General features: G+C 41.1%; 2 protein-coding genes across 8 annotated transcripts in view; one reads left to right on the plus strand and one right to left on the minus strand.

Moving 5' to 3' along the window:
- Positions 1-12,664, plus strand: part of STX8 (syntaxin 8) — a 114,844-nt gene extending 102,180 nt beyond the window's left edge. Inside the window, exon 8 of one of the 2 annotated variants that reach the window (XM_053376174.1) lies at positions 12,271-12,655. In XM_053376174.1, coding sequence (XP_053232149.1) covers positions 12,271-12,407 — 137 coding nt within the window. In that variant the 3' untranslated portion in view covers positions 12,408-12,655. Of the gene's footprint in view, positions 1-12,270 lie in introns of both variants that reach the window. The other variant, XM_053376177.1, reaches the window with a different exon arrangement.
- The window catches only part of NTN1 (netrin 1), a 129,161-nt gene that overhangs the window by 23,032 nt on the left and 79,110 nt on the right, over positions 1-27,019 (minus strand). For 4 of the 6 annotated variants that reach the window (XM_053376169.1, XM_053376170.1, XM_053376171.1 and 1 more), the window contains exons 3-5: positions 23,401-23,589; positions 7,747-7,896; positions 6,256-6,309 (exon numbers count right to left, since the gene is read on the minus strand). In XM_053376169.1, the coding sequence (XP_053232144.1) occupies positions 6,256-6,309; positions 7,747-7,896; positions 23,401-23,589 (393 nt within the window). The remainder of the gene's footprint in view (positions 1-6,255; positions 6,310-7,746; positions 7,897-23,400; positions 23,590-27,019) is intronic. The other 2 variants (XM_053376173.1, XM_053376172.1) reach the window with 1 other exon arrangement.

Consider the following 27,019-nt stretch of genomic DNA (forward strand, 5'->3'; position numbering starts at 1 on the left):
CACGTTTTGACGCTTCCATGCATGCATGTGACGTTATTTTGATGGTCTGCGCATGTGCGAGCGGCGAAACCTGGAAGTAACGCGCTCCATTACTTCCGGGTTGCCGTGGAGCACAACCCGAAAGCGCTCAACCTGAAGCACATTCAACCCAAGATATGACTGTATTTGGGTTGGATTGGGGAGTAAATTTACATATGGGACCTCCCTTCGGAACAAACATTTTATTTTTAAATCATGCATCAACCCCTCTCTCACCCCCACCCCAAAATGATGATACAATTATTGGGAATTAGTATAGTATTGTAAAAGAATTGTGGGAAAGTGGCATATTAAAAATGCACATCTATTTTAAAAGACAATGAAGAATTTCTACTATATGGAAGTGTTTCAGAGGAGAATGGAATGCAGTTGTCAAGGGTACCCACACCTGCTTCCTTCCCTTCTAGCTTCTATCAAGATGCCCTATTGTGGAAAAGCAGCCATATCCACCCGCAAAACCAAAGCAGAATGAAAGGGCTCAAACCCAGAGGTGGCGGTGGGGTGTACAAAGGACTTTGCTTTATGTTTGACAGCAAGTCATAGCCCCCGGTGGGCGCCTTCTAACCCTTGTCATGACCTTCGGCTCCCTCCATTGTAAGGGGGCTCCATTGTGAAGTGTTCTTGCTGAAAGCAAGGGGATAGCGTTAACTTGCTGAATGCCATTTTGGGGTCTCTCCCATTAGGGTATGAAGGCAGGAAGGACAAGGAGCAGCCAAGATGTTTTGTTATTAAAGCTTGAGCATACTGCTTAGCACCGGAGTATCTCATTCAGAGCCCACTGCGGCAGCATCTGTCTTCCCCACTTTGCTGCTTCATCATATCAGAGCTCAAATGGAGGTGTCACAAGGTACCTCACATTTCAGAAAGCAAGAAAACTGGAACCCAACAGAATCCAGCAACGTGATAACAATAGGGGCAGGGATGGGAAACCTGTGGTCCTTTGGATGTTGCTGGATAATGACCATGGTAAATGGTCAGGCATGATGCAAGTTGTAATCCAACAACATCTGGAGGGCTAAAGGTTCCCCGCTAGGGAATACTTCGTGTGCATTTTCAACTACATTTCTGATATTTCTGCTTAGATGCTTCAACATAGTCTCAAGTTCAGTGTGACCAAAAACAAACTTCTCATCTTTCCTCCCAAGCCATCATCTCTTTGTCCGTTACCAGTGTCACCATCCACCCAGTTGACCAGGCACAAAGCCTTGGTGTTCTATTTGATACTTCCCTTCCCTTTGCCTCTCAAAATTATTCAGCTCTCTCAGAACTTTGACTTTTTGGCCCTCATCTTTAAGTCCCTTCTTGTCTTCAGCATTCAAAACCTTCCATAACCTCATCTGTCCTTGTCTCTGCACATATTTTGCAAGAGATCATTTTGTCTAGCTCTACCATCCTCAGCCATTCAAAGGTATCCTTGCTACCTGAAGTAACATTTTCCCTTGCTGCTCCTTATGACTGGAACTTCCTCCCGCATGGGACTTACTACCAAGAAACAAGCATAGGATTGAGCATCCCCATGCATATTTATACTAGTTGCACACTTTTCACATGACAAGCGGCAGAGCCATAGCTATGGGGATAGCCAGGTTTTTTTGCCCTAGGTGAAGCCTCCAGAGGGGTGCCATTGAGGCTCCCTGCCTCTCTCTCTCTGTGTGTGTGTGTACACAAATGCGCATGGGGGGGTACCAAAGTGAGTCTTTGACCCGGGTGAAATAAAGCCTAGTTTCTTCCCTGCAAGTGGCTAGATAGAGTCTGGCAGGTAGCCCTGTCAAAAAAACTAACTTGCCATGCCCAGCTTGCAGGGGGAACCACAAAAAAGACTCTATGCTATATGACACCCATTCATTGACTTTATCAACAAACAGTGGGATTTATGCCTACTCCCAACAGCCCATACAACTTTCTGGAGAGGTCTAATCCTTCATGTAGCTGATCCTGTGTAAAATGACAACCCCACTGCAAATGTTAATTGAATGTATTTTCATGTTAAAAGTTTAAAAAAATATTTGGGGTGTGTGTGGAAACTGTGCCGGTTGCATGTCAGATGAAATAACTCTAAACCACCAACCTACAGTATCATTCTAATCTGAATTGTCATGTATTTAATTTAGAACATGAATTTGTATTTTACAAAGTATAACAATGCTAGTGGCAAGGTCAGTCAACATAGCCATTCCAGAGTCACAGTGGTTCGCCTTCCTGATTATCAGGAAAATTACCAGAGTTTTCTCCCCACCTTCTCTCTCCTACCCCCATTTCTCTCAGCTAAAGTGTTTATGGAACTGCAAAAGGAGGAAATCGAAAGGCCAAATGCAGCCCATCTCCAGGGGCAGAGAAAGAATGTTCCCTACAGTATGGCCTCTGGGCTGTTGTCCTGCCCAGCTTAGGTCAGTCCAAGCATTTGCGTAACTGCATTATATCACAGCTGCTGCAAATGAAGCACACAGATAGCCAAGATAGAGCAGGTCATATCTTACACTGTTCTGCTCCTATACTTTGTGGGAAATCCTAGGAACGTGATAAGACCTACAGGAAACCCTAGCCCTACAACAGAGCAAAAAAAAAATTTCAGTTATTATTTCCAGTAGCTGCCCAGGGCATACAGATTAGCCTTTTCAGCAGCAGCAGTTCTATAATCCAGGAAAGAATTTGCAGCCAGAAATGAATGACGCTAACAGCAACTAGTAGGGAAAACTGGCAAGGCAGGATGCTGGTGCACCAGAAGAGAGGTAAGTCGTGCAGAACTTCGTAATGCGGCTCACAGGCCAAGTTTACCATATGGAATAATTCATTTGAGTTAATGAAGGTTTGTTTAGCTGAAACAATCCATGTCTCCGATCACTGTTGGAATGCACTAAATCAGGGCTAGGCAAACTTCAGGGCTGGGGGCCATATTGGTTGGGGGCTGCATACCAGTGGTGGTCAGGGCCAAGGCCAAAAAGTGGGCATGGCCACTCCCCCTCCCCCTTCTCTCTCTCTCTCTCTCTCTCTCTCTCTCTCTCTCTCTCGCTCTCTCTCTCGCTCTCTCCTTCCCTTCTCTTCATCAATCCATCCCCCTCTTCTCTCTCTGACATGCACACATGTGCGTGCATGTGCGTGCATGCGCGTGCGCACACACACACACACACACCCCTCACACAGACATGGATGCTGTGCCTGTTTCTCAGCCAAATTCCTGCCTGGTCAGCCCCTTCAGAGTGAATGTCAGAGCATCTTCTAGTCATCTTGTCCAACAATGCAATCCTCTGCTTGAAGCCAGAGCTATATTCCCATTCAGTAGCCCTCCACAGATATACCTGCTGCACAAGCCAGAGGCCAATGTGCTAGGAACAGAGCAAACAGACCACAGAAAAGTGCTTACATAGCAAACAGATTGAAATGACTCAAACAAACAACATATAGCATACATATAGCATACACAGACATACAAGCAAAAGCAAAAACACACCCTGGAACCATTACATTTTTGGGGCAACATTTCTCAATTTATAGATTGATTCTGTACCACAAAAGTGACAAGTAAAGCAGTGCACAATCATTATAAAACCTGCAGTACTACCACTAACAGAGGCACAATACTAGGACAAAGGCACATCCCCACAGTGCAGCTACACTTAGAACATAACTGTAGAAAGAAACAGCAGAAACCAACTCCTTGGTTACTCACTATACTGTGAAAAGTGAAAGAAAAAAAAGAAAGAAAGAAAGAAAGAAAGAAAGAGATGCAATGTATTAAAAACTGCCAGAAAAACAGCAGCAAAGGAGCCAACTGGCAAAGCATTCCACAGAATGGGCTTAATCAGTAGGATATACAGGCCCTAAGACAAAGTTTTTCCCAACCTTGTCCTCCAAAAATTTCAGATGGACTGCAACACCCATCCAAAATGTTCAGTTCCAAAATGCTGGGGGTAGTTAACCTAGCCTGTACCCTGGTTTAAAGTTCATCACTCATACTGCTAACTGGGCCCAGAAGCTAACAGGAAGCCAGCAAAGCTAGAAGCAATTTTACCAAGACCTGTGATGAGTAACCTGTCAAAGATGAACTGCACCATATCATACTCCCCCAAACTTCCCAAGTGTTTTTGAAGGTGAACAGCAATAACCAACGTGAGAGACTAAATCCTTGTCTAAGCAGCCACACGGCTATCCCATGCCCACTGCTACCCTCCAGCAGCAAGACAAGGTTTAGGAGTAGAATTATAAAATGAGAGAGAAGTAGAAAATGTCCAGGTTGCTCAGCTTAAAATGTTCAGCGAGGCTGCTGGCTCAAAACGTTGGCAAAGAGCAATTTTATAAAAGCAAATGAATTTTAATTGCTTTTCCAGTCAAATGCAGATGTTATATAACTAAAGCAAACCCTGGTGCAGAACCAGCAATGGCAATGTTTTCTCTCTTTCACACTAAGGCTGGTCTTGGCTCGTGATCCATTTGAGATTTCTCTACAAAATATACATTCCCTTTTCTTTCAGATTTGAAGCCACTTTCAACTTGAGCATTTATTTATATCCTGCCGTTCCTCCAAGGAGCTTGATTCCCCACATTGGCATTCATTCCCACATTTTATTATTCCAACGACCCTGTTTGGCAGATTAAACTTCGAGATAAATGACAGGCCCAAGGTCACCCAGCGAGTTTCATGACTGAGGATTTGAAACTGAATGTTGCAGTCTGACCAGAGCACTCTATCCACAACAACACACACACTCTTGAAGAAGTGCGGCAAAGTGATTCTGTCCAATGGGCTGCTACATATAACTTCCATCCAGATTTCTTCTTTTAGATTGCAATGTTCAGACAGCCCTCAGATTGCATTTAGGGGTGGCTGTGCTATCACCTGCGCTTATGCCAAGTGACATGTAGCCAAGACAGTGTTGTGGACTTCTGGGGAAGTGTGCAATGATGGAATCTGAAAGGTGCCACGCTCCCAAGTGGGCTAGGCAGTCAAATAAAAATGATAAAATACGGGAGCTCATCCTCTCTGACTAAAGTGGTGCTTAAAAACGTCAATAAAATTGCTACTAAAGGGATATCATGCACTTAGGGACCCACCGCCAATCAGATTGTTCAGTTTGGCTGAACTTTCCTTGTGCTTTTAAAGAGAAGGCGCCTTGTGCTGCAATCTGCTTCTGAAAAGATGGATTGTTCCATTGAAAATGATATACGCAGGGGAATGAATAAATAATATTTTTTAAAAAATTTAGGAATCCAGGAGTTACTGTTGCAAGTTTGAGTGTTTACTACTCCCTCTCCACCCTGTAAATAATTTTCTGTGAAAAGAGAATAAAAACTTGCACTTCTATAGCTTTTAGCCTAAACTGAAAGTAGCAGATGACAAGAATAAATGAGTACCACAACTGTGATGTTGCTAATGTTCCTTAAAAGATACAATAATAGCATATTTAAACAGCTGGTTCTTTACTTCCATCTGTTTGTCAAATTTGTTCTGCTCCAGGTCAAGCTACCCACAAGACTGTAAAATACCCAACCAAAGGTAATACATTACAGGCATCTCCTCACTTACACAGGGTTTACATTCCCAGGTACTCCACATATACATGAAATCACGTATAGTGGGGGACACCATCTAAAATGCCTGTAAACACCCTCTAAACCTCTGGAAACTCTTGAAAAACCCTTTAAAAAGCCAGCAGCACTTACCAAACTGGCATGAATGGTGGCAATGGGGGCTCTCAGTTTTCCTCATCACTAGAGGATGATGTTGAAAAAATGACAAGGGGGGCATCCTGTAGTACCAAACTCCACAAAATCCGCCAAACTCTACCACAATCACTCCCTCCAAAGCTTTCTCTCAAATTCCAACTCTCCACAAGCCTCAAAGCAAAGACTTCTGGGATTGCTAGCCATTCTTTTCACACATTTTTTTTGCCTTTTTCGTGTCTTTTTGCAGTTTAAATATATGTACTTAATTATTTCTCAGAGCCTTTTTTTTATACAATACTACACAAACACTATTTCTTTTGCTAGGTAATAACCCGTTCTTGACATTTAATGTTAATTATTTTATTGTTAAATGAAAAAACCCAAATATTATGCTTATGACCTCCCCCTCACCTACAGGAAAAAGCCTTGAATAAGTTTCAGTCCTGCTTACTTTGTTGTTGCTATAACTTGTTCAGCAGACCTATCTTGTCTTTGGAATAGGAAATCCCCCCCCCCCGACAATTTGAACAGGATTAAAACAAAAGTATAACATACCTGCAGGTTCTTCTGTGCTACTGGCTACAGTGGTGGGAGGAACAACAGGTATCTCTGTGGTAAAGAAGAAAAGGCAAACAAGGGAAGGATAAACAAGAAAAAGTAAAAGTTGTTACTGTCTCCAGGAATGAACGTTTTCACAAGACAAGTTCAAAAGTTGTCAGGAAAAAAAGTGATTGTGCAAATGAACCTTCAGGGACCAAAGAGGGTGTTCCGCAACTGTGTGCATGTACATTTTAGTGCAGCACTAACCTAGAGTTCGCCTTCACCAAGCACATCTAGTTATGTCCATCTAAATATCATAGCGAATAATAACAATGCCTCCGATGATTTTGATGTAATCAGGACTCCATCAGAGAAGAGAAAGGCATATATTTCCTGGAGCCATATTTGGTTCTAGGAATAATCTCATTTCAGTTCCTTGTAGTGAGTTCTAGAGTCTCATACTGTATGTGATGAAGAGGATCCATGATCAGATGTTTCTCACATCTTTTATCTTATTTTAAAGAAGCTGTAGGGAGAGGCCAGGTGCAGCGAGGTTCCTGCATCATATGCCTTCAGACCATAAATACTCCATAACAGTATAAGAGTATGAAATTTTCATGACTATTCCAGATTATCAGAAATGCATCCTGAGAAGTTATTCAAAGACTTGATTCTTTCAACCATGACCTTATTTATTTTATTTTTGCATTAGTATTAAGGAAACAGGGTAATGGCCATTATATGGCTGTTCTGAGTTTCTTTTTGGCTTTTCAAAGTTGCTTTGGTCTTTGATTTATTTTTCTCTGTATGACAGAGACAGAACCAACTGCTTTGGTATGAAAGTTGCTCTGAACAATGATGGTACCCAGGCTGTCTAATGCTTTTAGGAGGAAAACATTGACTACGCCCAAACATGATTTTAATCAAACATAATTAAAGAACAGTAGTAGTTTATTGCTGGCATTGCTAGAAAAAATGGTTCTGCAACACAGAAAATCATGTTTTGAACTTTGAAACCTTTTGTTTAAGTGGGAACTTGTACTCGCATCACCTTCCTAGTGTGATCAATAAGATATATGTATAATTCATCCATATATTTATATACAGAGAGACATGCAAAATGCAACCTGGACATACAACACACAGGGCCACTGCACAAATTACAGCTTTAATGGGTATACATTACACAGTTTTACTGTGTACTCACTAAACCTATCCCAGTTTCCAGGTTCATATATGTCTTTCCTTGCTATTAGCCCCAGCTCTTCACTGTGCATTTTCACTGAATAAGCGAGTTGAAATAGTGGTGGAAGTGAATGTGCCTTAAAACCTGAAGTTTTAGGTTCACAAAGTGGACCTGTAACTACTACCCATGAAAACTGCAATGTGAAAAGTGGCCAACAGTATCTCTAGCTATATTAATTAAGTCTATCAGGTGTTAGTAAGCAGACCAGATTTAGGATCCATTACGTTATGGTACCAATGTCGGAAAGCGCATCCACCTACTTATGCAGGGGGCAATGGGAGATCTGCTTTGCTGGTAACCTTTGGCACATCGGTTGCAAGTGATGCCTGTCACGCCATCTTTGCAGGGACATTGCCCTGTGGTTTGATTACAGGTTTTTCCAGCTGCACCCACGGGATGGCAATCACATGCTGTGGGGGGAACACACAACAAGAGGATCAGAGGTGAGGAGCTGGAGAGGAAGGAAGGATTTTCCAAAAAGAACAAGCATTTTCAACTAGCAAGAGTATCCAAAGACAGCAAGATTTTTTGTAGCAGAGCTATAGGAATGAGGTGAGAAGTAGCCAGTGCCCTGGACTGCAGGTATCATCTCATTCTAATAGCAGTGCTCTATAAGCACAGCAACTTTCCCCAGAAAATCTGAAAGCAACATGATGGACAATCAGTGCCAGCTACTACATTACACCACAAGGATTATTAATATACTTGTGGCCTAAAATGAATTTAAAAGTTTTAAAGCAGACATTTACTGCTGCTGAGTGGACTTGCCTAAAGCCACACCTAGAATTATTTCCCCACCATTCAATTTCTGTACGTTTGCTCTTTGTTCAGTGCTTCAGGAAATATTCTGTTCCAGCCTCACTATCAGCCTCCAATCATCACAGCTGGTGGGAGCAAGAAGAAGAGGAAGGGTTTCCTTTTCTCTCTAGAGGTCATTGAAACACCTGTTCTGTAGCTGGAACAATAACTAAACTCAGCGGATTGTGGTGAATTCTCCTGGCTAAATTCCTGTTGAAGAGCATTCAGGGGGAGCTCTGCTGAATCAAACCAATGGTCCATCATTAGCCAACAAGCGACAGCCATAAATTGTCAATAGCTAACCAGATGCCTCTTGAGAAGGCAAGCAAGGCATGAAAGCAATAACCCCACTCCTTTCCTTCGGCAGCTGGCACTCGAGAGGCATACTGCCTTCGCAATCTAGTCAGGAAAGGGTTGTGGCTCAGTTGTAGAGCGCATACATTACATGCTAGAAGGTCCAAAGTTCAATCCCCAGCACCTCCACATTGAGCTGAAAAAAACCCTGGTCTGAAACCCTAAACAGCTGCTGCCAGTTTGTGGTACATGATCTAGCTATATGGTGCAACTCAGTTTTAGATAGCTTCCTATGTTCCTATATATATATATCAGTGGCAAGGAACCTTTTCAGCCCAAGGGCCCCATTCCATTCTGTGACCCTTCTGATGGCCGCATGCCAGTAGGGGCAAGAGGCAAAAATGGACAGAGCAACAAATGTAAATTTTACTTTCTATACATAAGACATAAACTCCTCTCTATCCTCCAACAGGACAAACAATGCATTAGAGTTCAAGGGCACATTCCAGCCAGGCAAAAATACTGAATGTTAAGCAGGGCCAGTGATGGGTGTGGCCTGGGGAGAGTTCCAGGGGCCAGACAGAGACGTCTGGAGGGCCACATTTGACCCCCTGGACCTGAGGTGCTCCACCTCTTCTATAAATAAACATATAACCATCATAACCAGTCAACATTAATTCTTGCATTCTTTCCACTTTTAGAGTTAAGCTGCCTACTAAGCCAGGACTCACATGATAATGAAATGTTCTCATCTCACCTTTTGAAAACTTAATTCAACATTTAGAGTTAGCTGTTTGCTGAACCAGAGCCTACACAATTCAGATTATTTCTCATTTAAGTCTTTAAGATAAGCTTGACATTTGAGCTATTGAATCTTTGTCAATCATACTAGTCAATCTCCAGTGATACAGCTCATGACAATCAAATTATCTGTGAATATGTATTTTACTGGGGTTGCATGGCTCTTTGTTGGGGAAATCTAATATGTTTCAGCAGCAGATATGTATAAGAACATTCAGTACTCATTGTTTACTTATTTTTGTCAGTTCCCTGATTAAATCTAGGTTTTCCCTCTTGAGGTGGACTTCTTTTTTCTTTTCTTGTTGCTTTGCATTTGAAACATTCATATTTTCAATGACACAGAGGTGTGATTCAAAGCTCAGAAATAGTGAATGAATGTGATACTTGGAAATAAAATTAAAGTCCAGCCTTGAGTTTATGGTCTAGGGCTGCTATTTCTCTTTCTATCTCTATCACTAAGATGTTCATAGTCATACATTTAGAAGTCCCAGAACCCATCTGTCAACAATGCTAGAACATGCTGGGATATGCCTGTCCAAAGACAGGTCGGTCAAGCCAGTTCACTAAATATGTCACAATAATTTCCAAACACTAATCTCTCTGTGTGTCAATGTATTGAAAGATACAGAAAAGACTAAATCTTCTGTCAAGCTAGATATTGATTTAGAATGTGACCATTTAACATTGAAGGAGTAACAGAAGGAATTTACATTCTTTTAAGATCAACAGCTTTTTGTTACACAGGAAGCTATACTTTGTCAAAGGAGACAAAGTTTATGAACTCAAGAAACACAATTTACCAGTATCAGAGACCATTTGCCTAAATGTATCTTGCATATTTTTCACAAGTAAGCATTATTTTAGCTTTTGTGGTATATGTATTAATATACCTTGTATGTGCTGATTTGTCTCCATGTTCTAAAACAATCCTGTGTCATTTTGTATGGTTATGGCTTACTATTTATAGAAGTCTCCCCACCACAACTAGTGTGCATCATTTTCATATCTATATTTTATCACAGTGTATATTACACATTTCTTTTAAAAAGTTGTGTATAACTGGCTGTGAAACGAGCAACGATTCTGAATTCTAAGCATATTGCATTCATTTAGTGATAATATAATTATAAGGGTTTAAGCTGCAACAATATCATCATCATCATCACCATCGATTAAATTTGTATACCACCCTTCATCTGAGGATCACTGGGCAATTTACAATATTAAAACACACACAAAAATACCATAGTAACAAACAAAAACAAAACTCCCAGTTTAAAAGCTGATATATTGTTTAATTAACCAAAGCCTAATTTCTGCACTTTTCATTCAACCCTTTCTCCTCAACAAAGGGTGGTGGTGAATGCTTGTATGTATGTACAACCCACCTCACAAGTTGTGTTACAGAAGTGGTGGGGACATGCAAACTCTCAGAACTCCCTAACTACGCAAGGAGTTAGAACCATTGTGGCCCACACAGTGTTACATTAGTCAGTTAAGGTTGTCCAGCTTTTCCTCCATTCTTTGGGTCATTCTATTAGCCAAATTCTATGGATCCTTAAGTCCCACTGAATTCAATGGGGCTTTTGCCAATAAAGTGTGCACAGAGCTGCAGCTCAGGTTCTGCTGCTATGTGTTTCCTCACAAGTCCTTTTCATTGCTTCTAAAATTCCACATCAGTGTTCTCGTGTACATTAATTTGAATGACCTGTACATTTCAATGGTCTCAATTATCATTCTTCAGATGACTGTGTTCTATTAATAGATTTGTCCTCATGTGAGATTCCATATTTGTGCATTATTAAATTGCCCCAGCACTGTACACAGAATCACCGGTAGTTTGTGAAGATTGTTACAGCAAAATGCTCACTTTTTTGGTTTGTTCATTCCTAGAGTTTGTGGGGGGAAACAGAGGTCAGCAGTACCTGAATTTTCAACCCCTTTGGTGAATACTGTAGTTTGTAATGTGGCTTTCCTTTAGAAATTCTCCTTGATTGACTATACCTTGCCTTCTGTTATTGCCATGGTGGCTTGCATTGTGATGACATATGATGTTGCCATTTGAGTTTGCATTGCTGCTGCTGCTGCTGTTTTTAATCAGTGATTCAATTTTGTTCAGTTGATAACTTTATTCCACAAGGTGATATGAAGCAACACTTCTGAAGCCCACAAAATCAGAGAAATTTTGAACCAAGGTTTGATCATCTATCTGAAGCAGCTAAATACGATGAGCAGGAAAACAGTCCCCAGCATGTAGGAATAAACAAGCAGATTTTCTGATCAAGAGACCACAACTATCCCTTTGCATTTCTCCTCCCTTCTCTACCACAGCTCTTCTTGGGCAGTGGCTGATTTGGGCCCTGTTTACATTTTCATCTGTGAAATAATCTTATTTCCTGAAGCCAAATACCAAAGGTATGACAAATGAGAGCATCTGTGCAAGTGCAGAGCTCCTACGCTTTAGAAGCTGCAAGCACGTGCACCAAGATATGATCACAAAAACAGGGAACCCCTGAATAGTTCTCATCCATTTTTTGACTGAGCTGTGTCACAGGGGATGTCTAGCAGATATGTCAGCGCAATGTTTTGGAAATCACACCGGAGGTCAGATGCAGTTCCAAGAAATCTTTGTCCTGTTTATGACCAGATGTGTTTCTGGCCTTTATGAAGGACCACGGAAAGCCTCATCCTTGTTCCCCCACCCCCCGAAGGCCTTTCTGTTTTTAACATTTGACAGGGAAGGGGAAATACGACAGGCTTTAATAAATTCCTAAAATCCAGGAGAGGATGTCCTAGAATCTTTGAACTGGAGTGCAGGGGAAAGCAGACTTAAACGTAATACTCTTTTCTCAGCTGAAGAAGGAAATTCACTGCCTTTGTATTTTTTATAGCAACAGAAAGTCAGAGTCCCCAGTCTGCTGAGACAAAGGATAATAAGTTGTGGGGGAAGAGACCACCTGCCAGAATTGAGGTTCCAGAATATCACCATCTGAACCATAACAAGTCTAAAGGGAAAGTGACGGGATGATCCTTTCTGGGACACAAAACTGGACTTAGATGTAATCTGGGTGGAAGTGTATGAAACCACTGGCTTCTCTGGAGCTTCAAGACATCTGCAGCATGATTGAATTCTTGGCACCAGAGTGACTTCACTGTAGTGTTATCACTGCATGTAGACAGACTTTCAGTTTGCTCAATTAATGTTCACGAAGCTGTGGCTGGGGCCTCTGCTGCTGTAGCTCATTGATGGCAAAATCCCCACAACTTTCTGTTTGTGCTTTTCAGAGCAGAAGTTCTTTTTCTTTCCTCCTCCTCCTCTTTTTCTTCTCTTTCCTGCATTTTCAAGCATGCTGGGGCCTCGTGCCATCAAGTCAGTGTGTTGAAGGAGCAGATTTAGGGAAACTGGAAACCAGACTTTTAAAAATAACTGGGAAAATTACAATACTAAAGTTGCAATATTAGTATGCCTGTAAGTCCCACTGGATTCAACTGGCCTTACATCTGAGTAAGCCTGCATAGGACTGAGGTTCACACCAGCTCCTTTCTTCTTTTAAGTCAGATGGCTTGCTTTGGGAAAAGGCTCTCTGTGCTTGCTGGGCACTCAGAATTTTGCCCCAAGCATGATATAGTAAAAACAGAGAAGAGGATGTGGCATGACCGGGGTGCAGTGAGACAAGGAGATTTTTAAGCAAAGGATTAGAATGTCTGGGTAAAAAAAAAAAGAACCAATTAAATAATTAACCATTACTTGATTTTAATGATTTACATTTAACAAAATCAAATAAGTTTACAATGATGTGGAAAGGGCTGTAGATCAGTGGGAGTCATGCAGGAAGTCCCAGATTCAATCTCTGGAATCTCCAGGTAGGCTGAAATGGACCTGCCACCCCATACCACCTGAAACTGCTGCTGCCAGTCACAATACAGAGCAGAAGGCAGCTTCCTATGTTGCATTTACTGGTTATTGTAGAAATGATTTGTGGCTCCAAAATATCCAATAGGCAACCTTTTAAAATCTACTGGATTGCTCCTGCAATGTTTATTTCTCCCTCTTTTACGACAGATAATGCATATTTGATTACCACTGCTTTCTATGCAAATAGCACTGTTCTACTATTGCTATGGAAATAATTTTTGTATTTGCATATGATTTACCTTTAAGCTTTCTTTTCCCCCAAGCATATTGCAACTTTATGTTGCAAATACTAAGAAGAAAGAAAACAACAAATGCTTTAAATAGACAAGAGACTGCAAATATATAACTGTAGCTTGTTAGCAATTCTGAGGGATTTCACAATGATGATATACAAAACACACTGAATAGCTGTGCAATCCTCTACTTGTCTAGTCACAAGTAATTCCTACTGAAGCAAATGGGACTTACTCCCAAGTTATTCAGTGTAGAAGTTGCAGTGTGGTAGTGACATCACAACTTGGAAACAATGCTTTTTCAATTGCAATAAAACACTGTTAACTGTGGGTATTACGGATTTTTAAATTATTTTAACCCGGCTGGAAAAGCATTGCTTCCAAGGTACCAGATCACTACAATACTTGTTCTTACCTCAAATTTAACTGCAGCCATTTATCTTTTGAAAGCATATTTCAGGAGTGCTGTTTGTTACCATGGAGATATAATATACTGTAATGTCACGAGCTTTTTCTCAGTGAACTGTGCTAATTTGTTTTAAAATGTTATAAACCCTTAAATGTTGGGCTTTCTTTTAAGACCGTTGTAGCCATTTGACAGAAAGAAAGAAAGAAAGAAAGAAAGAAAGAACTTGAGCAAAGTGTATTTGATCTGGATATATCAAAATTATGAGCCTGCCAGTCTTGTCTCTGTTTTCCATAGAAAGAAACCCAAGGAAGCAGACTGCTCCATGGTCATGCAGTGAGCTGAGGTTCAGCTCACTATAATTCAAAATGCTGCTGTTCATAGAAGAAAACTGGTTAAGGCTTGGTCTTATTTCTTCTCACAAAACTCAAATCTCTGTGCATGTGAGAAGGAGCAGCAGCTATTGATTCCCCAGGGGGAGCAAGCTGAGCAATGATTCTTTGCTGAAGCCTCAAAATTTGGCTGAGAATCTCTGGAGCAGACATTAGGAGGAAGATTGGCATCCTTAATTAAAAGTTTAGCCTGCATTAAGCCAACTTGCCGCCTTTCCATATGTTAAATTCCACTGCTCCCCAATAGGTTTATATTGGCAAGTGGAGCCTGAGTGCATTCATGGTTCATATCATTCATCATTTTTTCATCAAAAGCATGGAAATCCTTTCCCCAGTGTGCAGAGCAGTTTTACAGAAATACTATAAAACTCGACAGCGGCTCTGTTTCAATAGAATTACATTGGTATCAGTAGCCTGGTAAATATCAGAGTTGAAATTAATCAAAGGGGCTTATGGAACCAACTCCAAATATATTATACAGCAAAACAGGTTTTACATAGAAAGGTCATTTGGAACTTCCCTATCAACCTCACTCTTTTTAAGAAGATGGGGGCGGATATGGAGGAGTGAGGAAATAAAAATAATGTGATGGTTTATCTAGGAGGACAGGAAGGTGAATGTTCCTGTTTCACCTCCTGCTTCAGGAACTCTTTGAGAAAGCTGCGAAAGGTGAAAATCATATTTGTCTCCAGTTTCTAAGGCACAAATCCAAAACTTCATCTGAGCCTACCTTTTTTTAAGGCCCCTTTTTATAAACAAACAAATAATGCATAATATGTAAACAGGATGTGGAACATTTGCTAGTGGCACCAACTCAGCATATGCAGCAAGAAGCAGTCTCGTGCTTGCAACTGTCCACCTACACTGCATATGTTTCCATAGGGTGCCATATTTACGTAGGCAGCTGCCCAACAGCATGTCCAGTACTTCAACAGAATAGATTGGTAGCAGAAGTTGTGTCGCCATTCCTGGATCAATGCTATAAATGTATTTGAACACAGAAAGGGTTCTGCATGAAAACATTCTTCTAAACAGAACAGACAGAGCGGAAAAATAGGGTTGCTTATTTTGAGGTAGATGTTCAAGGAACAGTTTTACTGTAGAGAAGACAATGTAAGATTAAAATAGGCACTTAGGTTGCAACACTAATATACCTACTCAGGAGTAAGCCCAATTGAACTCAATAGGATTTATTTCTAAGTTGACATGTATAGGATTCTGGGGTTAGTTTCCCTTTTAATTTGGAAACTATGCTAGAAATTAATCCTCTTGGTGAGATGGGGCAGGGACAGCTGCCAGGAGAGAGAGAGAGAAAGAAAGAACAGGAGTTTTGGGTCATTTCTAAGTCCCAGTAGTACCACTCTAGTGATAACACAACTCTTTCTTGCATTAATTTTATGGGACATGATTTATATCCTCCATCTCTCAAACATGATGCCTTCTTGAACCACTGGCATTTCATTTATGCCTTTGACCACCCAGTAGCATACAGCAGCCTGGCTCCTTTTCTGCTTCCAGGCTGCTTCAGTAGGCCTTGGCATGATCCCAACCCTGCCACTTCATGTGATATCCCTACTCAATCTGTCATCTCTTTTCCTGTTGTGTGGCTTCTTTCCAAGTTGCAGTAAGGAGCTCATCACACTTGCTGGTCTAGCAAAAGGTTTCCTTTCCTTTCCTTTTTCCATTTGCTTAGTATTGGCTTCTCTGAATGGTGCAGAGCTGAGGGTACCCGGTTAAAATTTTCTATACAAAAAGCTAGCAGGACAGACAAGTGACAAAGCAGCATAATTCTATAAGTGATAAAGTTGCAATATATTTAAAAATTATTTAATTTGATCATTTTAGATTCTTAAGAAAAGTATTACCCATTTCATTTGTCTTTTGTTTCCTCCAATAAAAATGTTCACATTCCATTAAATTGTTTACTTTTGTTTGTTTTTCCTGCTGATTTTTAAAGAAAACTGCTGAAATTAAGGGATTGCATGATTATTATTTTTCCTATCCTTTATTAATTTAATGTTTTAAAGGTCATGGAACTATCTTTTTTGAAATTACTATGTTCATGTGCCATTCACTTATGAAGCTTTTGCAGCAAAGAGTTCTTCCTTTTTGAGCTCCCATTTGTACCTACAAAGACTACAATGTTACTTTCAGATCAAAAACTGAAATTAAACGTTCTGTCAACTAGGATTTTGTTAAAACAAACAACAACAATTTTTGAACATCTATCATGTATCTGTTTTTAAAAGGAAGAAAAACTGTTTGTACATATGGAGAAATAAAATACATAAACAACTTCAGAAACAAACAAATCAAATTTACTTTTCCAGTGTACCTTCAAAGTAACTCAACCTTTCTGTGTTTTCTTAACAGTGAATCTATTGCCTATTCAGAAATACCAGCTCAGATAGTATGGTGAAGTGACAGATGGAAAGCGCAGGGATGAAGGAAAGCAGTTTAGCACAGCACGTCTGTTAGAGTAAATGGATGAAATTGCATTATTATGGACAAACACCCCACACAGCCTCTTAACAGAATGGCAGGAGTTACTTCATATCAGCCAACAAATACTTGCAAGAATTATGAACCTTGCTGCATGCTTGCTTGGCAGGCAGTTACTCACTTTTACTCTCACAAGGCATTGACATTTCATTAGATGCATTGATTTAAATGTATTAAATGCAAGTGCAAATGAATCAGGACTAAATGGTTGAAAGAATCAAGTCTTATGGAGAAACATTCTCAGCTATATAGGATGGAAGATGAGTTGCTGGTAAAGCTGATGGCAAATGCAGAAAGTGGGTTAATTTCTTAATCTGAATTGTGTCCAAACCTCATATTTCTACGAATCTGGCAGATTTCTATGAATCTGGCAGATTATCTGATGAAGTGGAAATTAATACTATTATCAATAGAGATATGGCTCAGACAGTTAGAAGGTAACTTTTCACAAAACTTTTAGCACGATTGTTTTAAAATGTCCCAAAAGCAAAACATCAAGAGCACAAAAGATGAGGGCCCTAGATAGACAAGAGTACTCTTTGACAAAGCCCATGCCTCAGAAGAATTCCCCCTCGTGCAAAATACCACACCAGTCAGTTTGCATTAAATAATAGAAAGCAACCACAAGAAACCACAGCAAAATAGTGTTGAGCTGCTATTGAGCCAGGGCTTTCTAACCTGTAGCCTAGCGCTGCATTCTCTTTACATCCATTGGCCTTGACAGATGTGTTTGCTGTGGCTCACATGGCTAAAAGGGAAGAAAAATCCACCAACGTGTTGCTCTCACATTCTGAAATCAAGGGAGGTTCATACGCCGAATCATAAACTTCAACAGAAAATATTTTCCAGACTCTTGGCAAACTTCACAAAACAATATTCACAAAGCAAACAGTCAGCCGGATGTAAAGGAGACAAACATTTAGTTACGGTTTTTATAGTTATGGATTAAATATTCTGCGGCTGATGGAACTTGAGCGATGCAGTGTCAGACTCTGAATTAGCAAAGTATAGGGGTCCCCCACAACTCTTGCAGTCTAATGTTCAGTGCTCTATCCTTCATCAGTCATCAGGCCCTGGGTGGTACAGCATGACTAAGATCTATGTTTTATAATGTCTGTCCCACTGCATGGAAATTTAATCACATCCATAGAGTCAGGAGCACAGGTTATGTTGGGACGAGACTTTTGTTTCACTGGGCCACAGACAAGTTTTAAGTGCTGATCCCCATTGCACTAGCCACCACATTAACCTGGCCCATGCTGAATAGTTTCCACCTGCTTAGTTAAAAACTAAACAAAACTAAGCAGAGTTTTGGAAATCTTGCACAAACATGACATCATTGTTTTTTAAAGGAACAAAATGAAACAACTTGAATTCTTTGCAGTCCATCTAGAAGAGAGAATGTCAGTTGAAAATTGTAATACTAGCAACATTCAATGCACAGTCAAATGTAAATAGGTTTCTATTAGGGTAAGCAGGAAAAAAACAAGGTTGCTGTTGTGTCAGTGGAAAAATGGATATTGGGCAGCACTGATAATTTTTTTTCAGAGGAGGAGAGAAGGGTACTACTTTTTAAAGCAAATGAATGAAATTAAGCCCACTTTTATGAGGACATTAATAAGCAAACCATTCAACAGAAACTTTGAGTACAGTACTTTAGAAGTGGTTCCTTAAAATCAAGGAAGCTAAGAGGCAAATGTTTTATTTAGCTATGGAGCTTCTAAACTGACCTTCTTGTAAATAGAATCCAGAGTAGTTTGCAAAAATTAAATAATCAACCAGTAAAATGCAATTAAAATTTTAAATCCTACACCAACATTTCTAAAAACCCTCACAAATGAAGAGAAAAAACAACCCAAGGATTATGGATAATCTAATTAATTCTACAAAAGACAAAGGAAATCAAAGGTGTCTGGGCAATATTCAATGACCACATTCTGTCCGTGCAAGGATTTCCACTTGTGCAATAGGTGTCCACCCTCTCTCCTCCCCCCACATGCACACTGCACCCTTCCCAAATAAGCTCCAGAGGGTTGAGGGAATCCCTATAACAGATTTAGGTGCACTGAGTTAGAGGGACTAGTGGTATATTGTTGTTCTGATGGTGTATAGCAGGAAGCCAATGAACCTGCTATCTTCCTGAAGATTTCCGAAGATATGGGTGCTGTTTTCCCTCTGAACCTGATTCTAGCTGGTAGTAGATGTATGACATCCAAATCCAAGATCCAAATCTTGTTTTGCTTGAAGAAGTGCCAAGTCCTTGAGGCAGCCATATGCTTATTCGAGCCCAGTTGTCAGCCTAGTCAACATTTTGCATCCTCAACAACGACCTAGACCTATGGTAGTTCTGTGGGCATTGGCAGGTGGGGAATGTCACTAAATAAATGGTGGGGAAAACCCATAGCCACAGAAAATTCTGCAGATACAGTGGTACCTTGGTTCTCGAATGGCTTAGTTGTCGAACCAATCGGTGCCCGAAGGCCGCAAACCCAGAAGTAAGTGTTCCAGTTTGCGAATGTTTCTCAGAAGCCGAACGTCCGATGCAGTTTCCGCTTGAGTGCAAAAAGCTTCTGCAGCCAATTAGAACCCACGCCTTTGTTTTCAAACAATTTCGGGAGCCGAACAGACTCCTGGAACGGATTGAGTTCGAGAACCAAGGAACCACTGTATTTCCTTATTTGTGTGTGTTGGGGGGGGGGTGTTTTCTTTTTTAAAAAAAATATTCTGAGAAATGTTGGTTTACCTCTAGTTCTTGTACCTCTTTCTCTCTGCGTCTCTCTTGCCCCTTCATCTGTATTAGGAAAGGGGCCATGTCTTAAGCTTTCTCTTTGTTGCGTGCAGCCTTTGTTACTTAGCTGAGTTACTTACTCAGAATTAAATTGTCAGCTTCATTACCAAACATACTTTCCCAGTGGTCTGCCAGCAATTTGCCAATAAGCATGCTATCCCCCTCAGGAAAGCAGAGCAGCTTGAAAAATATTAAAACTGTGTTGTGTCACAGTTGCTTCCCTCCCAACTGCGGGCTTGATTTTCTTTCCTCTTTCAGATCTGCCTGCTCTTGTGGATTCCAAACCTGCCAAGCAATGATGTCAAGAGATCTTTTCTCTCACCCCCCCTTACTTAGTGCCCACATTCAGTGATGTGGCTGTTTCACCCTCCCCTGCTGCTGAAATTCCAGCTTATTCAAAAGGTTCAGGCTGTTCTGAGTGGCCCACATTAGTTGGGCATGTTTCCTTTCTATCAGATGAATGAGGTGGGTGCACAATACATCTGCCTCCCACAGACATACACTTAGCTGAAATGCAAGGCCTTGCCCACAGCAGAGAGAGAGAGAGAGATTGGAGAGCATAAGCTGGGGCACTGTATATGGCTGCAGTTATTCCATGAATTTCAAATATTGGCTTCTATTGTCATATTCCTGAGATTCTCAACTTTCACTTCTAGCCCTCCTGGTTCCAAATATAACATTTTAAAAGCAAAAGGCAACATCTGCTAAAAGCTCTGAGACGGGGGTGGGGGTGTCTCAGAGGAGCTTCCAGCATGCAAGTTTCTTGCAGTTTCCCTGTTCACAGTTCCCTGTCTCTACTATACACAAAAACACATTCCTAATTTACCTCCCATACCTCACTCCTCCTTAGGAACATAGGGTGCTATCTTATACCAAGTCAGACCATTAGTCCATCTAGTCATGTACTGTTAGTACTGACAGGAAGCAGCTCTCCATGATTTCAGGTAAGGAATCTTTTCCAGCCCTATGTAGAGATGCCTAGATGCCAGGGATTAAACCAGGAACCTTCTGAATGCACTGATCAACAGCCTCCTTCCCCTTCACTTTTGCATTCATTTACATGACAGAACATGCTTAACTTTAGTGTGGGTAGCATTGCCTTATCTAGCCTTTTATCTCTTCTGTTGATGCTGAACAGATTTTGCATCTAATGCATAGCAAACATTCAAATTTTAAAAGATGGAGCACATAGGTAGATAAATAGATTTTGTATAAATCCTCCTGTTGACAGGAATAAATTATCATCATCATCATCATTGTTATCATTATTGTTATTATTATTATCTGGGTTGCCCCAAAGGCTTTGTAGGAATGGCTTGGCTGCCATTGTCTTTTAAGTTCCTGTTTCTTTTCCACTGAACTCCAGTTTTCATATTTGCAACTGCACATTTTTATATCATCTTGGAAAATGAATCTGGAGTAGAAACTTAGTAATGGATAAATAAAATCCTTGATTGTAAATAAACTTCCTTTGCTTTGTAGGATTTTGCCAAGCACTGAATGATGAGCCACTCAATGAAGAAAACTTTTAGCTTTCTATTATTTTGTCCAGATAATAAAGCTGTTTTCATATGGATTAGGGATATATTTGTCTCTCTGTGTGCATGCATGGTAGATCTGTGTCTATGTGTATTTGCAAAAGAAATAGTCTTTGTCTTCCCAGATACTAAGCCTATTGAATGGAGCCCAGTGTTTGCTGGTATGCACACCTGTGGGAAGGGGAGGGAAGGCGAGCTTTTGTTTTGATGTGAGAGGCCCATATGCTGATCTGAATAACCTCAACAATCCATTCACACCTTTGTCTTTCTTCTCCTATGTCTGAGGTCCCTTTTCCACTTCTTTGTTTTTACTTGTCTAGTCACACGTGTTCTGAATAGCTGCTCTGAGCCATTCAACGTTTCTGCATGTGTGCCTGTGCTTATGCGTTTGAAGGGCGGGAATGGTGAGGAGGGGGGAGCGAAAAGGAGGGGGAAAGGCTGATAAGCTGTGACAAGTTGAACAAAACAGACTTCTGATCTCTCCCCCCCCCCTTTAAAAAAAATCCTGAAAGCATTATGGTTTCTTGGACATAGCACATAGTCCAGACAAGTGGAGCTTTCAGAACTGAACTGCCCAGATCTCTTTCCTGTAATAGCAGTTGCAGGACCAGCTTCTCATACAGCTAAATTCCATACCTTTCAAAGGGGAGGGAGGTCTGTAAAGGTTTGCACAAGCTCACACATCTCCCATGGAAGCGGAGCTGGGGTCAATCCCTTGGGCTGCTCCAATTCTCCCACAGCCCAACAGGCAAAGAGAGAGAGGGGGGGAGGTTCGGAACTGAATTGTTTGTTTCTCTCAGGAGTAAGATTCCAGCTCTAGCTTCTGACAGTAATGAATCATCCCAATCCTGAACAAAAGTAGGGAAAAACTGGAAGAAAGCACTGTTGAGAACACAAAGGTAGGGAGAAGCTGCTGCTGCTGCTGCTGCTGCTGCTGCTGCTGCTGCTATCACTACTACTGTGATTCTTGGTCACAGAGCCAGCCAGAACTAGAGAGCAGAATAATCCTCAGGTGCCATATTGATGGACAGCCTGCATGGGCAGTGTAGGAGAGGGAGAGGTGTATTGTGGCCTAGGATTCCCCACACCAGAATCAATCAATAACCACAGCTTCACCAGTGACACCCAGAATTAAAACCATGAAATGATTCTGTGTGTTTTTTTCTAACCAGAATAACACTCCAAGCTTGCAAAAGGGGCTGTGCTGCTTACTTAAAGAGGAACAAAAATAGTTCAAAGATTTTCAAGCAATGGTGCTATCATGACAAGACTCTGGGAGCAGAGATCCAGGGCCCTGTTCAGTAGAATGAATAGGATGGCTTCCAAATGCAGAACGGCAGGCTTCTCAAATTGTGAAATCATTGAAGTAACACACATTACAAAAAATGAGGGGGGGGAGGGTTAGGCACCTAAGACTATTAAGTTCAAAGACTAACATTACCCAAGTGCATCCCTACTTTTGAGAATGTACATCTGGACAAGCCGGCCCTGAGGACTCCAAGATCCAGGTCCTGCAAAAACAGTGTCTACCTAACACTGTCATCATTAGATAGCTACACTTTTTTCGGCATGCCAGGCAGGGGGGGAAAGTTGTAGGAACCATTTTAAAATTAGGATATTAGTATGTTTCCTCCTTTCATGCAATATATGTCTTCTTTCCCATGATAGACTGCTACAAACGTGTAGTTTGTGTTCAAAAGCCCCCCCACTTAAGACCCTTTCTTCCAAGTGTTGCAAGCCTAAGCTGCCACATATAGGGATCAGTGTAGAATAAGCAACTCACTTTTTCAGCTTCAGTTCTTTATAGTAAGCTCAGTAATGGATAGTATATCCAAGTTTATGAGCCGTAGCTCCTTTACCAGTACCGTAAGACCAGCTGTGTAGACACAAATCAGGCTCTGAAGAGGTGTGATTGCTCTGTTTGTGCCTGGCTTTTTTCTTTAATTCCCCCACTCTCAACCCATGAGTGTGGCTGTAAAGAAGAAAAAGAGGAGAGGCAAAAGAGTCCAGAGAATTCGATGCAATTTGTAATTCTGAATATAAATAGGCTAGAAGCAGACAATAAGTCTGCCATCTTATGAACATTTACCCAGAAATATGTGCCCCATTGGACTCAGTGGAGCTTAGTTCTGAATAAACATACCAAAGACTGTTGGAAAGAAAACACTTACAGATAGGGCAGAGAAGGAAAGGCATTAGTAAACCTGTTGCTGTTCCCCTGGCTTCTGCTACCCTGACACACATACCTTTGCATGCTTTCCTGTGGGTGATTGGTTTGGTCATGTCCCGATAGTACCCCTCCTTACAGTAGTGACAGTGACGACCTGCTGTGTTGTGGCGGCAATTAAGGCAGACACCTCCACTCTTGCGACCAGATAATTTGTAGAGTTCCATATTAAAACGGCACCTTCTGGCATGCAGGTTGCAGTTGCAAGCTGAAAAGAAAGGAGACCAAAAAAAAAAAAGAGAGAAAAGGAATGTTTCTGCCAGTGAACAGTGGCACACATTTAGGATTACCCTTGACAAAAGTGATACATACTTGTCCTTAATAAATCTGAGCAAACCTGAGAACACCTTAAGCGTGTCCTAAGCCCCCAAGTTGTCATCCCTGCTATTCAGAGTATAGAAGGAAATAATACAAGAAAACTTGTAGCTGAAAATCTTTGGCAGGGCCAACCAAAGTAGTATAACAAGTTAGCATGAATACATGAGTTTCTGTTTTCTCATGGAAAACACAAGACACATTTTAAGCATATAAATTGTTTGTACCAATTCAAAATCACAATTTATCAATTAAATCTGAGCTACACAAGGCTCCAATTTTCTTTCCCACAGAAAATTCTGATGTCAACCAAGTCACCAGGATTTTGTTTTTCGCAATAATCCAGTATGATCAAGAGGGTTGTGGCGCAACAACTGCAAGTACTCTTGGATGAAAACAGTTATCTACACCCATTCATTTAGGTCCTGGCTTACAAAGAAGACAGGTGCTGCTCTTACTGTCCTTTTGGTGCCAGTTCCTCTTTCAACAAGCCTTCTAAGCGAAGGTGTGGGGTTTTTTTTTTTATAATCCTAATCAGTATCTGTATTGGATGTGAAATTGCTTTTATATATGCAATTGTCGAAACTGTTTTCATATATGCAAGTGCTTTATATATGGTTTTACTGTATTGTGGCATCACCTCTGGATGCTTCATAGGAACCAATTCATTCATTCATTCATTCATTCATAAATAAATGAGAAATGAAGATACATCAAAATTGACAGATGCATCTATGTCCAACAAACACTGCAAATCCACACCTGGACTTCCTAGGTGATCATGAAGGTCTCATGGCTCATTGTTTCTCACTTTGGTTTGGAAGAGAAAACTCCTATTCCTTTGTTTACCTGATACAGCTGGCTGGAGATTAAGGCATTATATTTGCTTAATTATCACATTTCAGTCCTAAGAATTACAATGTAGCTTCTTGCTCTGTGTGTGTGTGTGTGTGTGTGTGTGTGTGTGTGTGTTAAGTGGTCATAACTCTAATGTGGACTGCCAAACTATCTCTTATTGAAATAGAATAATAATAGAATATTGTTAATAGAATAATAATAGAGGGTCATTTCATCCAACCCCCTGCAATGCAGGAATCTTTTGCTTCAGTGTGGGGCTCAAACCAACGACCCTGAGATTAAGAGTCTCAGGCTCTACCAACTGAGCTATCCCAGAGGTTTATCTGTGTGCTACGTCTATGGCAATTGAGAAGAAAGAAGAGTTATTTGCTTTTATTTTGTGATAAAACTTTAAAGTAAATTACGTAATACATGTTGGTTTCTTTTACCAATATTACGAAGTCTGCTGGGTCTTAAACAGGTGCCCTTCAATCCCAAAGCAACAAACCAGTCACTTGAAGTAAGAAGTAGCTTCTTTAGCAAAGGAAATGCTACCCAATCAATTTTAAAAGTTTTAAAACCATTCCAGGCATAGGAGGAAGGGAGGAGAAAATATGTTAGGACCTGGGCCAATCAAAATGTTGATTTTTCCCTCCCTTTGGCATAGAGCTGGGGAGAGGATTTATAGATCCCAGAGCAAATGTGAGTCAGGTTCTCCTCCAACACATGCACACACACCAACCAAACCTAGCCTACTAAATTCAGTCCTAGCACAATAGGCCATACACAATGGGTAGGATTTGTTATCAGTGCTACAGACCAGGAAACAACAATTCCGATACAATTAGTCAAGGTTAAAAGTCCCATTGATAACACCGTAGCAAAAAGCTGTAGCCAAAGTTTGTTGTTCTATTCTGCCCACAAGAAAGTAAGAGAAGTAACAACAAGAGTAGAACTTCACCTTCTCTTACGCAAACTCTGGTGTCATCCATTCTTGCCCTGCCTGCCTGGTTTTTGTCCATAGGTGGGGAACTTGTGGGGCCCCAGGTTCTGCCGGACGACAGCCCCTATCATCCCTGACCGTCAGCAATGCTGGTTGCAGGGAGTTATAATCCAGCAACATCAGGAAGGCCACAAGTTTCCTTCCCCAGCCGTAGTGATTGAATTCCTGCCTATAGATGCACGCTCCATCTTAGAAAACATCTAAACCGCGTACACAAAGCACTCATAAAACAGTATAAAGTATCCAGCCTGGCAGAAAAGCTGTCTGCATCTCGCCTCCTCTCCTGTTTCTAATCCTGGGTTAGGGTTTGGAATGCAGCAAGGTTTCTGCTTCCTTATCGCTCAAGTAATCACTGGGAAGCTGCTCTATGTGCCAACTCGCAGGGCTTTGGTTGTGTCTGGGGTTCTGCCACCATTGTCCTCTACCACACATTACAACACATCCTAGCTGCTTTAGATCCAAAGCAGACACTCTTGTAGCTGCTTATTTCCTGCCTTCACTGTGCACCTGTATGCAGAAACCAGGCCCTGCAAACCATGCTGGCTGGCACCATTGGAACAGCAGCTCATACAGGCTCTAATTTCATTAGGAGTGGAGATGGATGGATTAGAAACCATTGTCTTCACCCTGTCCCTGAATGCCCAGCTTCTGAAAATCCTGCCGCTGGGTTGGCCTGGCCTCCAGCCAGCACTCATTGGCAATTATGCTTGTTAGCCTGCTGTGTTTTATGATGCCCCGTGGAAGAATTGGACTTGCTAAGAAATACTCTTACCATTACAGTAACTTCCAAAAAAAGAGAATGAATGCCATTGGCACATTTAATAAAAAATAGAAACAAGTAAAGAGTAAAGGCTGGAAGAGGCCCAGGAGGAGCAGAGTTACATCCTATCGCTCCCATGTACCATTCCCTTGGAAGGCCGGACGTGATGCAATTATGGCTTTCCTCCTTAGCTGCTGAATTATGATGGCTCTGGTAAACATGCTGCTGCTGAACAACTGCTTCTGTAGCTGTTCCATTTTGTTCAAGGGAACACAGGGAACCCACAGGAGTTGGGGAGGAAACAATTCCAGAAGAGTGGAGCAGCTTGCTTTGGGGTGGTGAGTCTACATCTCACAAGTGTAATAATAATAACAATAATAATAATATACTCTGCCGACTGGATTGTCCCAGCCACTCTGGGCAGCTTCCAACAACTATTAAAAACATAATAAAACATCCAACATTAGAAAATTCCCTATACAGGGCTACCTTCAGACGTCTTCTAAAAGTTGTATGGTTTTAAGTGTTTTGAAATGAGAAAGTCTCACAAGAGGCTCCTCCCCATACTTCATGATTCCTGTAACAGATCAGACTGGCTTCTCTCCCATTGGCGAGAGCCTTATTTTCTTTTGGGTCCACTTTGTTGGTGGTGCTGGCCAATTCTTTTTTCTTTAAAGATCTACTTTCTCTTTTTTACAATATTTTAGCAAATAGGAAAATGCA

The sequence above is a fragment of the Podarcis raffonei genome, chromosome 2 (assembly GCF_027172205.1).
Source record: "Podarcis raffonei isolate rPodRaf1 chromosome 2, rPodRaf1.pri, whole genome shotgun sequence".
Classification (NCBI taxonomy): domain Eukaryota; kingdom Metazoa; phylum Chordata; class Lepidosauria; order Squamata; family Lacertidae; genus Podarcis; species Podarcis raffonei.